Raw genomic sequence first — 14,253 nt, 5'->3', positions numbered from 1 at the left:
TACAATAATATTGTATCAATCCTCAGTGTATCGGATGAATTTGATACAATCACCTGGTATCAATCCTCAGTCTATCGGATGTATTTGATACAATCACCTGGAATCAATCCTCAGACTTTCAGATGCATTTGATACAATCATCTCGTATCAATCCTCAGTCTATCGGATGCATTTGATACAATCACCTAGTATCAATCCACAGTCTATCAGATGCATTTGATACAATCATCTCGTATCAATCCTCAGTCTATCGGATGTATTTGATACAATCACCTGAAATCAATCCACAGTCTATCGGATGCATTTGATACAATCATCTCGTATCAATCCTCAGTCTATCGGATGCATTTGATACAATCACCTAGTATCAATCCACAGTCTATCAGATGCATTTGATACAATCACCTTGTATCAATCCTCAGTCTATTGGATGCATTTGATACAATCAATTGTATCAATCCTCACACCCAGTCTATTGGCTGCATCGGATACAATCACCTCGCATCAGTCCTCACACCCAGAATACCAGCTACATTGGATACAATCACCTGGTATCAATCCTCAGTCTACCTGCTGCATTTGATAGAATCACCCAGTCTCTATGCTGCATTTGATATGATTGACCTTCCTCCCTTACTATCCTCACTCAATGCTGCAAGCATCACTAGCTCAACACTCATTTGGATTGGTTTTTGCATCTCTCTGATTCTAATTTTTTGGTGTCCTAGGGCTCTAGGTTTCTCCATCCATCTCTCTAGCTTTTGATGCTCGAATTAAGACACCTCGAGTCGAGAATGATAATTGAATACCAGACAACACAGCCTTTGGGACACAATATTGATGAAGAACTATCAGTACATTTGGGTTAACTACATAACAGGGGCCCCTTAGTAAAGCTGATACACAGTATTTTAATATTATGTTTATCGCCATCTATCCTCACTTGCTGCTTGCATTTAAAGTTGTTTGTAATATCTTTTTATTTTGGTCATTCTGTGACATTGTTTTATTAAGTGTATTTTTTGCAGATCCGCTACCTTGGGATTTTTGATAAAAGAGTTGGAACAACATCTCAAGATAAAGAGCGACAGCGGACTTAGGAGAGTAGATATATATGTAATTTTGGTTGCTAATGTTATTAACACTGCTAATACATTCCCCACGTGGGCAAAGAAATTTCCCCTCTAGGTTATACATTTTTGCCCACTGGGGCTCTAGTACTGTAATTTGTATATAACTTTTGGTTTATTTACTTGACCAGCCTGGGCGCACTTGTGCATTATTTCAATACCGTCATGACTCGAGCCATTTATTACAATATGGCTTGACGTTTTATTATCTTTCATTACGAAGAATATGACGTGAAGTGGGTGCTAGGTCATTAATAACAAATAACCCATGACAAATAAAGCAGACCCTTTCCCATCTCGCGGTGAGAAATAGACTTAAATACACGTTGTCGGTAAAATTAGGGAACAATAACATTTCAGCAAACGAACCACTATTTAACTAACTCTGATTTGGTTTGCTCCGCTGTTTCATAATACTATTCATGTATAGTTTCCCAACAATCGATTTCTGTTGTACTCGCAATTTTCAAGAATAATATGATGTAATATTATGTGTTTTTTGCTTGAGTGCACTTTCCCACGTCATTTGTGGAGTCTGTTTTCACGTTTACTTTCTGAGCCACGAGTCACATGATGTTTATTTAAATCACTGTTACACACAGCCTCGGCACGCATGAACAAGGAAACTAGGGGCATATTACCAATGCAGGCAAAATGAAATTATAGCCGCTTCGGCTGCAATGCGACAATAATTTTGTGGCCCTATTAGAAAGCTGTTGCTAACATCAGTTAGCGACAGCTTTTAGGTGATAGCGAGCGGTTTGGGGCCCGCTTTGCATGTCAGCGATATTTATTGCTAATGACATGCAAAGTGGGTGTACCCAACCTGTTAGCGACTGAAAGCAGTCGCTAACATCGCTATTGCCTATTATCAACTCAGGCGTAGTGACAAAAAAATGTGCGCTAAGCACGAATATGGCTGAAAACTAATGCCTGCTCAGACCTGTTCCTTAGCCTGCATATCCAATTGGTGGGTGGATATTCAGGCTAAGTCCCTATTAGCGATTATGCCTGAATATCGCTGGATTTCCAGCGATATTCACGCATTTTGCCTCTATCGCCAGATATTTTATCGCTTTGGAGATAAACGTTGCTAATAGCAAGTTATCTCTGCGATAAAATCCGGCGATGGGCGGCGATAAAAAAAAAGTTACTGAGCTTATTTAGCGATAAATATCGCTAGTTGTGGATAATATGCCCCCTAGTTTTCCGAAACGCATAGAGTCGTATCTTTGAGACAATAAAATCTGCTTTCAGCAACTGGGTGCTGTGGATCATTGATGCGCATTATATTCACAATGAACTTTGGAGATATATATAGCGTAAATTCCATAGAGACCAACAAGACTATGATTTGGGTCAAATATTTACGTTTGGTAAACGATTTGACCATTTGAGAGCATCAAATCAGAAGGAGGGAAGTAATGCAGTAGTACCAAGAAATGTAGCAACTATGGAAGAAACAGAATTGAGAAGTTCTGTGTCAGAATTACCCAATAATCAAACAATTCAAACAATTCATAATTACCCGAAGGCAGAGGATGTTGAAGTGATTCAACAATCCGGAGTAAAATCCAAAATTTTAAAAGAATTCGACCTTATGGCAATAGCGAAACAAGGTCCAAATCAAGGAAGTCGAGGATCCCAAAGGAACAAAGGACGAGGTCAAGACGCCAGAGGAGGACAAAGTTGAGGCGCCATAAAACAGGCGGATTTGGACTCGTATGTGGGAATGACAACACAAGGAAAATCTGCAACCAAATGATGGAAGAACTAACAGTGGTAAATCTATCTGATATTTTTCTTACTGACATTCAGAATAATATTTTGTCCTTTGGATTAACATTTTGTCCCACTAAGAAATTTGATTATACTATGGGTAGAATTGATTTGTTTAATTTCACGTAAATTAAAGCTTAAAAAATGGTATGAATACAAAAAATCTGCACAGGCTCCAACTGTTGAGGACCATACTGATTTGACAATTGCTGATTTAAGCACTTTACAAGTGTTACATGAATTAAGGGATGAGGAAACTGGAAGCTACAATCCCATTGTGGTAGCAGCTGAGGAACAGTTAACTATAGATCATTGTAGTGGCAGTGGGTTTAAACTTCAGTCTGTATTTTTACTCCAAATTCATTGTGATGTGATTGACATCTTTGAGAAAGGTGTAAAAGAGGAATTCAGAAAATTGAGTCAAAGTAAGAAAATAAATAACCATAATCTCACTGCAAAATGAGGCAATTCAGGAGGTAAAGAATAACACCTCTATAGTGATAAAGAAATCTGACAAGGGTGGAAACATCGTGGTGTGGCCCTTAACAATGTATCTTGAAGAAGGGTTGAAACAATTAGGGGACGAAGAAAACTATGGCGTAAGAACTAGGGTGTGTTATGAAAAGAGTAATGAGCAATTTAAAATTGTCTAAGAAAATGGAAAAGGGAGTTATTGATCACTGAACATCAGTTTAAATTTTTATATTGCGAACACCTCAAATTACCGGTCTTATACCTGTTGCCAAAGCTTCATAAAAATAGTGAAAAAACACTGGGGCAAGCCATAGTTTCGTCCACAGAGAGCTTGTATGAAATGACCTCTAAATATATCGACTATTTCTTGAGAGAGTATGTCCAATTCCTACCCTCATATGTGCACGATACAGGACATTTTTTTAGATTAATTGAAAACATTGTGTGGGAAGATGAAATGCTGTTGATAACATTGGATGTCAACAGCCTGTACACGTGCATACCCCATTCATTAGGCATGGAGGCCAGTCGACACTTTCTACAAATGAGAAAGTTGTCCTATTTTAAACATACCGCCATGTTGCTCAACATGATGCAGGCATGTTTGAGCAACAATTTTTCCTGTTTAATCATGTGATCTACTGCCAAACCCAAGGGACGGCAATGGGAACCTGCTTCGCCTCCAGTTACGCGGGTTTATACCTGGGCTGGTGGGAGGAGCAGGTGGCGAGTAAGATCAATGCCTTTTCCCAAAATGTTGTCCTCTGGGCCAGATACATCGATGATGTTTTCTGTATTTGGCAATGTTCAGAATTGGAAGCCCTGGAATTCATTCAGACTCTGAACAACAACAAGTTAAATCTTAAGTTCACGAGTACCATCAATATAAGAAGAATTGAATTCCTTGATGTAGAGCTATCTGTTAAAAATGAAGAATTGGAAAGCAGGTTGTTTAGAAAGAAGACATCAGGTAACAGTCTACTTCACTCTGATAGCTGTCACCCAAGGAACCTGGTGAACAGCATCCTTTATGGGGAGCTGTTACATGCAAAAAGAAATTGTAGCACTGAAACTAGTTTTATAGAGGAAATGAAAACTGTGTCTTTTCGTTTTAGAAGTAGAGGGTATTCTGAAAAAATCATAAAACAGGCATGTGACAAAATCTAACTAATAGATAGGAAGGATATGTTGGTGGATAAAGATGAGGACATAAAATCTAATATTCCAGCATGTTTTATCACAACGTATATTAACCAGGCTTGGGGGGTATGACTTTGTTTAAAGAAATTCTGGAATGTCCTGAGAACTGACAGCACCTTAAAAGAATATGTATGTGAGAATCCTAAAATCACTTATAGAAAATGCACTGCTTTAAAAGACATGCTATGTAGTAGTGATTTGAGGGATGCAAGTGAGAAACCAATGGTAAAGGGATTTTTTACTTGTAGGGCTTGTAAAGCTTGTAAAAATAGCACAAATATGAGGCAAATTGATTTATGTGCATATCAAAAACCGTTTGTAATCGACAATCATCTAACATGTAAATCAGACATTTGTGTTTATGCCCTGATTTGTCCTTGCCCCCGAATTTACATTGGAAGCACCATACATCAGGTGAAAAAGCGTGTTCTCGAGCACAGAAGACCTATCATAAATGTGGACAAACAATACCCGATAGCGAGGCATTTTAAGGAAATGCATGATAAAAATGTGGAACTGTTGAAGTTTTGTGCATTGGATAGGATTCGTAAGGGGGAAAGGGGAGCGCATTGATTAAAAGAACTAAGGCGCCGTGAATCCAAAATGATCATAAAATATGAGACAAAGTATCCCCTTGGGCTAAACAAGGATGAAGAACTATCAGTTCATTTAGGATGATTGAAAGCACAGTTGTAAGAAATTAAGTAGCCTGAAATGTGTTTGTATATATTTTCATAGATGAATATTGATCACTTGTATTTTTATTGTAGGAGACGGAGACACCATCCTCTCAAAAATGGGGAGATTAGTGAGAAGCCAGTGTTACATAAGTACAGTTATTGAAACAGGCCTACATTGGCAGAATTGTAAATACTGTAAATATTGTATATATTGCAAGGTGAAAAGTGTGGCTCAATGGTTAGAGGAGGCATACCCGGAAGCTGAGGTCAGACCCGGGACCAGGGTTCAATTCCCGACGCGGCAGGGTCTGAGCCCAAGTGTCCACGGACTCGATAATTCTCACTTCGGTGCCTACTCGAATCACGGGTTCACACTCTGCAACTCTGGGCAATAGCTTGCTTAATCTCCACTACAGCCCCCCACGGCGGGATGCCTGGCTTTCACCTTGGGGATGCCCAGTACGGGTTATCTCACAGGGAAAAGCCAGGATGGGTTCCCAATGCAAGGGCCGGGACACCCCGTTGGGGTAGCCATGTGCTATATAAGATACACTAAAAAAAAATTAAAAAAAATAAATAAAAAAAAGAGAATATTCACACTTTTGTGTTGGCCCCATTTATTGATTTGTTTTGCTCACTGGGGCCGAATTGTGTGTAAACTCAAACATAAATGTAAACAGTAATACTTTTATTGTAAAATATGCAAGAATGCCACTGAGATTGATAATGAAGAAACATTTCTCATGGAAGTATACTGATTGGGTTCTCAAAACTTCTGAATTCATGAGCTGTATAAAAAAAAGCAATATTGCAATGAACTGAAGTAACACTTTAAAATGGCTACGATTTTCACCAAACCATAGATGTGGTGCAGTAGTCCTTTTTCATGTTTACACTGTTCTGATGTTTTTTCACTCTTTTTTTGTTTAAATACTTTATTAAACACAAACAAAATTGACCCGTGATAAAGGAGCTGGGCTCTGAAAAGCGCCGGGCAAGGATTTGCCGATGATTGGAAATAAATAATCCAGAACTCGTGAGTCTTTGTTAACTTCTAGTCACAGCAGTTCGGCAATAACAGTCAGTGAAACTGAGGAACAAACCCCCAGGCTGATTACCAGCTACAGTAAACAGGCCGGATTGATTACATCGATTATCAAACAGAGATGGCCTGTTTTAAAAACTGATCTGGTTTTGGCTCCTAGGCTTCCTGATAATCCAATTGTCACTTATCGGAGGGGACCCTCCCTTAAAACTCAGATCAGTCATGAATTCCCAGAGCTTGAAAAGGAGGAGGATTGGTTGAAATCCCGGCCGGGATTTAAACGTTGCTCTACTTGTAGAGCGTGCAAGTTTGGGAAAAACACCTCCCAATATTCAACTCCATTCAGTCCAGTTATGATGGACATTAAGGGCACATATAACTGTAAGACTGATTTTGCTGTCTACATCCTGACATGCACCTGTGGTCTTAGATGTGTGGGCAGCACTAAGCTACAGGTGCATGCCAGGATTCTCCAGCATTTACGTGCCATCGTCAATAATGATGGCACATACCCAGTTGCCAGGCATTTCAAAGCTATTCATAACAACAATCTACAATGCTTGGAATACTATGTCATTGCTTCTGTCCCAAAACCTCGGCGAGGCGGTGACAGAGAAAAAATGCTGAGGAGATAAGAATCTCAATTTATCTTAGAACTAGACAGCAGATTCCCTAATGGATTGAACACTACAGAAGACTTACATGTTTTCTTATAACCATGATTTCCTCCTTATCTCTCAATCAATGTGCAATTTCCCGTCTTGGTCTGCCTCATAAACCCATGAAATGTCATGAATTTTGTTTTAATAATTTCACACCTTCTATGTATCTTTTGCACATTTGGTTTTTTCCTTTTTCCTCTGGATATAGGATTTGTACTACTTTCCCCACTTTTTTGGGACACAGACACTATGACAATATTTTGGTTTGCTTTTCCGTGATACATGTAACATTAATTGATTTTGGAAGTTACTAGGTGGGTCTCTATCTTGAGGTTTGAGTATCATGATTTTTTCTATATACAAAAGAAATTTTTCTTATCAGTGCTGTAAATATGTAGATAAACCATTAATGCTTTTATGCAGAAACATTGTAAACTGCTGATATGAATGGGACAATGATTTTTTTATGGTCTAATTTTATCTTGCTGATCTACAACATATGATCAATAATATTTTACCATGAAATTATTTATATATATTTATATATCTATGCATTTTTGCACATATTGGCTTGCGCTTTTTGCACAATATATATTTGCACTTTATTCGCGTAATTTGTACCTTCATGCACAAAGTGATTGTTGTTTACATTTCATCTTGGATTGACAGCAGTTCCTTTGGTTTGAGCATTCATGCCTGTATAACTACATACTTCAACTTGCACATCACATCACTTTATAAGCAATTTATATTCCGTTGACATTGGTTTATAAATTAATCAGACTCATTTATAACCTCAAAAGATGATATTTACATCTATTCTTCCCTTTAGATTTTTGAACATTATTTGTTGTTTGGAAAACAGATTGTATATGTCAGCAATGTGTAGTGTGTCTTTCCTTTCTATTTTTCATCACATGGTGTCGTAAAAGAGAAAAAAATGTAATTTGAAACTGAAAAAAATCGTGCACTGAATCATATATAAAGGGTGTTTTGTCATTTGCCTGACGATCTGTGAGCAAGGGCAGACGCCCGAAACTCGTCAGATTTGGTAAACTTTCTTTGAAATAAATCTTGCCGAAAATACGTTTGGACTTGCGTGGTCTTTCCTATCTCTACCTGCTAGGTGGCGGCGTGGTGAAAGACTGCTGTTTCTGTTTGAGGTTTGAGTATCATGATTTTTTTTCTATATACAAAAGAAATTTTTCTTATCAGTGCTGTAAATATGTAGATACACCATTATTGCTTTTATACAGAAACATTGTAAACTGCTGATATGAATGGGACAAAGATTTTTTTATGGTCTAATTTTATCTTGTTGATCTACAACATATGATCAATAATATTTTACCATGAAGTTATTTATATATATTTATATATACTTATATATCTATGCATTTTTGCACATGTTGTCTTGTGCTTTTTGCACAATATATATTTGCACTTTATTCGCGTAATTTGTACCTTCATGCACAAAGTGATTGTTGTTTATATTTCATCTTGGATTGACAGCAGTTCCTTTGGTTTGAGCATTCATGCCTGTATAACTACATACTTCAACTTGCACATCACAGCACTTTATAAGCAATTTATATTCCGTTGACATTGGTTTATAAATTAATCAGACTCATTTATAACCTCAAAAGATGATATTTACATCTATTCTTCCCTTTAGATTTTTGAACATTATTTGTTGTTTGGAAAACAGACTGTATATGTCAGCAATGTGTAGTGTGTCTTTCCTTTCTATTTTTCATCACATGGTGTCGTAAAAGTGAAAAAAATGTAATTTGAAACTAAAAAACATCGTGCACTGAATCATATATAAAGGGTGTTTTGTCATTTGCCTGACGATCTGTGAGCAAGGACGGACGCCCGAAATGCGTCAGATTTGGTAAACTCTCTTTGAAATAAATCTTGCCGTAAATACGTTTGGACTTGCGTGGTCTTTCCTATCTCTACCTGCTGGGTGGCGGCGTGGTGAAAGACTGCTGTTTCTGTGTATATATATATATATATATACATATTCGAACACTTTTCACTCCCAATCCGGGCTGAAAGATGACAAGCACGCAGGTATCCTTTTTCAAGTTGCTTTATTGCAAACCCCTCACCCCTAACAGACGCGTTTCGCTAAAAAAAGCTTTGTCAGTGTCAGTTTGTGTGCACATGGTGACGCCATTTAAAGCCACATTCAGATGTACATTCATCAACATAGAAAATGGTATTCAGGGCCTAGATTACATTCGTAGCGGCCATCTTGTAGTGTGTTACTAACAATACAGTTCATGTGGTCATTTAAGGCGTATTACATATAAAGTGCTCTAGTGCTACCCATTTAAAAACATGTGACAACAGACTGAAAATTATCACAATAAGTACTGGCTTTGAACAATATCATATCCTATCAAAAAACACATTGCTTCTCCTTTATGATACTTTGATGGCCCTGAATGGGCTTATCCCTTTTATTTTTGGGTTGGTTTGTAGCCCTGAATGGACCTAGATTTTAAACAGTCTCTGCGGTTACAGGCTGTCATTCACTATGAAGAGTTCATTCATGAGTGTTCAGGGTGTCTGTTCCTCATATTTGGATTACTCTCTTGACTGCCTCTTGATCGGGTTCTTTCATAATTAAAAAAAAAAAATATATATATATATATATATATATATATATATATATATATGTATATATATATATATATATATATATATATATATATATATATATATATATACATATATATATATATATATATATATATATATATATATATATATATATATATATATATATATGCCACGAACTCCGCCAAGTCCCCAAACCAAACTCCAGGGAAACAACGAAACCGGACCCTTACGGATATTTTGCAAGCTTTTAAATTTTATTCCATCCTTTGTGCATAGAACACGCCGCCATGACGCGTTTCGGGACCTCCGCCCCTTGATCACATGACATGGTCGATCGTACACCCATCACTCTTAAAGTGCTAATACACAGTCAGCTGACCCCACAGCCTGTGGAAATAAAAAACATACTTCAGCCTGGTTCAGTAGCGCTTATTTAGTAAAATACTTTTTGTACAATTACAAAAAAGTGCTTTGTGATCCAAAACAGATTTTAAGTTTGACCATGCATTTGAAGAGTAGAAAACTAAACACTTTAAAAGAGAATGTCACTCTTCTTTGTTTGTTCAGCTCTTGTTCCCAATGATTCCTCATGATTATTTCCATATAAATACATTGATTAAAATATTAAATCAATTAGAAAAATAAACAATTTGTATATAACATGTTAAAATCATGTAAAAAAAAAAATATATATATATATATACAATTTATATATTCCGTGCAAATTCGCTATGTAATGTGCAAATTCCGCAAAGGGAAAACATCATTTATTAAATGGGAACGCATAGTTTGGATCAGTTTTTCAAAATTGTGCCCCAGTGGGCATTTGCTGCTACATCTAACCACTGCATCCACACTGCTACAATATGGGTTCAAAAGCTGGTGCACTTTAAGAGAATATCATAATCGTAATTGTGATAAACAAAACCCTATAACCTGGTGATTAAAATTGTTATTACTCCCTTCACCATGAGTTGAAGTTAAAAACAGGAGGCAGACTATTTACATGTTCAACTCAAGTACATTGTTACCCCTTCAGAAATCTGCAGTAACTGACAAAGTTGGGCCCAACCGGTATGAACAATTAGATCCCTAATAAAAACAAGAATGTAAGTCTTCCGTTTGAATCAAACCGTTGGGGGCCTTGGAATTAAACTCCAGAATATAGCGTGTTTCCAAAACTCTCAATTGGGCCTCTCTGTCACCACCTCTGCGAAGAGGCGGAATCATGTCAATGGCATAATACTGCAAACATCCTATATCCCCACCATGGCACATGTTTACATGTCTGGCGACAGGGTATGCCTCATTCTTGTTGCTCACTGCCCTGAGGTGCTGGAGAATGCGCTTGTGAACCTGCAGCTTTGTGCTGCCCACGTAGCGTAGGCCACAAGCACATTCCAACCCATAAACCACGAAGTCTGACTTGCAGGTGATTTTCTTTTTGATCGTTCTCACCTCGCTATTGAAGGCAGTCATGTAGGTAGTCCTGTTTTTACCTTTCCTACATGCTTTGCAGACTGCACATTTTAGAAAGCCCTTGCTCTTTCCTAGCCAGTTGTCATCGGCTACTTCCGGGCTACTCTTCACTATCATATCGCTCATGGACCTGGCTCTGCTGTAAGTTATGGCTGGTCTACTGGCAAGGGTCCCACCAATGACCGAATCTCCCTTAACCACCTGCCAGTTTTTGCGAATGATATTAAATATTTCTTTGTGCTGTCTGCTATATGCCGTTATCAATCTTGGTTGACCAGACTCCTTCTCTACGGTCAGTGTAGGCACAGCATCTGTTGTTGGACTATGCCCTGAAGTTAAATTGGCACGTCTCATAGCACCCTCCACCATCGTTCGTGAGTAGCCTCTTTCAATGAATCTCTTCCTGCTGGCTTTCTGTGCTCTCTCACAGCTGTCATTCGTGCTGCAAATTCTTTTGATCCTCAGCATCTCCCGTAGGGGATGCTTCGAATCAAATGCGCTGGGTGGTGGCTGGTGGCGTGCAACACCGTATTTCCTGCCGTTGCCTTTCGATGTAGGTCAGTCACTATCCTGCCACTGACAATGCTCACCTCCACATCTAAAAAGGTAACCTTCACGCTGCTAATCTGACCAGTGAAATGTAGGTTCAAATCATTCACATCGATGTTGGTTATGAACCTATTTGCCTCTACCTCTGACCCCCTCCAAATAATGAAGAGGTCATCAATGAACCTATACCAGGCTATGATGTTATTAGCCATGGTCTCCTCATAAGTTCTTGCCAGGACCTGCTCCTCCCAATGCCCCATATGCAGACAGGCATAGCTTGGGGAGAAGCAGGCCCCCATCGCAACCCCCCTCAATTGCTGGAAAACCTGTTTTTGGAACAAGAAGAAGTTGCTTTTGAGGCAGATTTCTGTCATCTCACTGATCATGTTATTATGGTGTAGCATGCAGGCAGGTCTACGCTTCAAGTAATGTTTTACCGCCCTTAAGCCATCATCGTGATTAATACTGGTGTATAAGGAAGTTACGTCTAGCGTTAACAATAAGTAATCTTCCTGCCACTTGATGGTTCTGATTTTATCCAAAAAATCACCAGTATCCCTGATGTATGAGGGAAGCGCCCTCACATGCTCCTGCAGAAAGTGATCGATATATTTGGAGGCATTCTCAAATGAACCCTGTCTGGCGGAGATAATAGGCCTCCCTGGGGGCTTGGTCAGACTTTTGTGGACTTTGGGAATCATATAAAACACAGGGATCACAGGATAATTCAACTTCAGGAATTTTTGTTCATCCCCACTTAATAATCCCATGCCCTTCCAAGCATATAATCTGGTGTGGAAAGCATCCCACGCTTGTCTAGCTGTTCGCCAATCGCTCCTACAATAACAATTTCTGTCATTCAATTGTAGTAAAGCCTCTTCCATATACATTTGTTTTGGCCACAGGACAATGTTGCCCCCCTTATCTGATTGCTTAATAATCACAGTGTTCTCCCCCTGTAATTTTCTCATTAGGCTCCCATAGGCATTATTACACTTTTTATTGTGTCTAGCGTCTTTTATCCTAGAGGCCTGATGCAATTCTTTTAAATCAGATATAACCAGATTATTGAATACTTCTATGTTGTCATAAGCTGATATAGGGTTAAATGTCGATTTTGGGTTAAAAGCCCGTGGCCCCTCGGGCATCAGTTCTTACATGCTCCTCTATATCAGCATCAACCAAAGTTCCCCCTTCTCTATTCAAATCAACCAAGTCCACATAGAGATCGACCTCTCCTGCCAGGCACGGGCCCGAATCCAGATCAGTTCTGTTGTTATCCTGCGATGGTGTGCGCGTTTTTATCTTGTTCTCAAGAATAGCTTTTTCAGTTTCAATTTGCGTATGTATTTTAAAAAATCCATTCTTGTTTGCGCATAATCGAATGTACATGGGGGGCAATAAGTCAAGCCCAATGATGAAGTTTTAATCTCATTGTTAGTTAAATGAACATCTGAAAGATTAATCACAGAGAGTTGGTCGCTTACTTGTTCGTTCATTTGCGGTTCCAGCGCTTGCGTCCCCGGCCCTTCACTGGTGGTTTCGCTGTGCCGGTTTGCTGCCCGACTCCTCCTCCGCCACTTGCGTTTGAGGTTACGTTTCTGCCTGTTTTCGAGCCGGCGGTGTGTGATCTTAGGGTCTGCCTGCGGTCGTTGCGTAGGCACTCCACTTCCTCTCCCAACGACTGCTTGGTAAAACCCGCCGCCTCATCAGTATTGCGTTGACCATTTTCCGACTCACTTCCTGGAATGGAGCTTAAGTTGGAATCCGAAGTAGAAGGGCTGATGCCCCTACTGCTGCTTTGCCCTGTACCAGTTGAGCGAGGTCCGGTCGTTCCCTTTTGTTGGTCGTACTTCTTAGAAAAGGTAAAAATCCGGCCGTTTTGGTAATCTAATTTGTCCCTCTGAAATGTGAAGGTTTTTCTTCTTTTGATTACCTCCTCTTCTTTGGTGAGCCGTTGTGTCATTAGTTCACGCAATCGTTTTTCCTGCTCCGCATCGTTCAGCTTCTTAATTTGTTCATTGAGGTCACTTATTATTGCCCCCAGTTTCACTCCATCACTCTCGGCATACTTAATCAGGATTCTTAACAGTCTGCTCGAAGAATCCAAATTACATCTTGCCCATTCGTTTAACATCTCCGGATCCGGGTTTTCAAAGCTGGGGGCTAGCATGATCCTCAAGCCACGGGGAACGCGCTCGACTTCTAAATAGCGGGACAATGATTTCATTTCCCACCATTTCGCCTGTTCCGTGCGCATGGCTTTCTCCAGTTTCTTAAACAGTTCTTTCATCACGTTGCTTGATGGCGTCGCCTGCTCCATGGGGTTATTATTGGCAATAGGGGCATCGTCGAACATTTCAATAGCCGCCTCCTCACAACTTCTGACCACATCAGCGGCGGCCATGGTCTATGCACGTTTTGCTGTTTGTTTTTCACGGATGAATTATTGCACTCAGCTGTGTGCGACAAGGCTTCAAGTAACCCCTCACACTGTGCTGCTTCCTCCTTCAGTCCCGAATCAAATTTCCCGCGGCTCCTCACCGAGCCATCTGCTGTTTACCGTGGCGCCGGTTCTACCACATATATATGTATGTATGTATGTATGTGTTAAATTATTACAT

General features: G+C 39.3%; 1 protein-coding gene across 1 annotated transcript; it reads right to left on the bottom strand.

Moving 5' to 3' along the window:
* Nucleotides 1-13,124: 13,124 nt before the first annotated feature.
* LOC147729522 (uncharacterized) lies at nucleotides 13,125-14,036 on the bottom strand. The gene has a single exon (XM_086958443.1). It carries the CDS (start codon nucleotides 14,034-14,036, stop codon nucleotides 13,125-13,127), a length of 912 nt encoding a protein of 303 aa, XP_086814569.1.
* Nucleotides 14,037-14,253: the final 217 nt, after the last annotated feature.

The sequence above is a fragment of the Lissotriton vulgaris genome, chromosome 2_1 (assembly GCF_964263255.1).
Source record: "Lissotriton vulgaris chromosome 2_1, aLisVul1.2, whole genome shotgun sequence".
Lineage (NCBI taxonomy): Eukaryota > Metazoa > Chordata > Amphibia > Caudata > Salamandridae > Lissotriton > Lissotriton vulgaris.
Note: the sequence above shows the minus strand (reverse complement) of the source record. Positions and strands in the feature narration are given on the sequence as shown.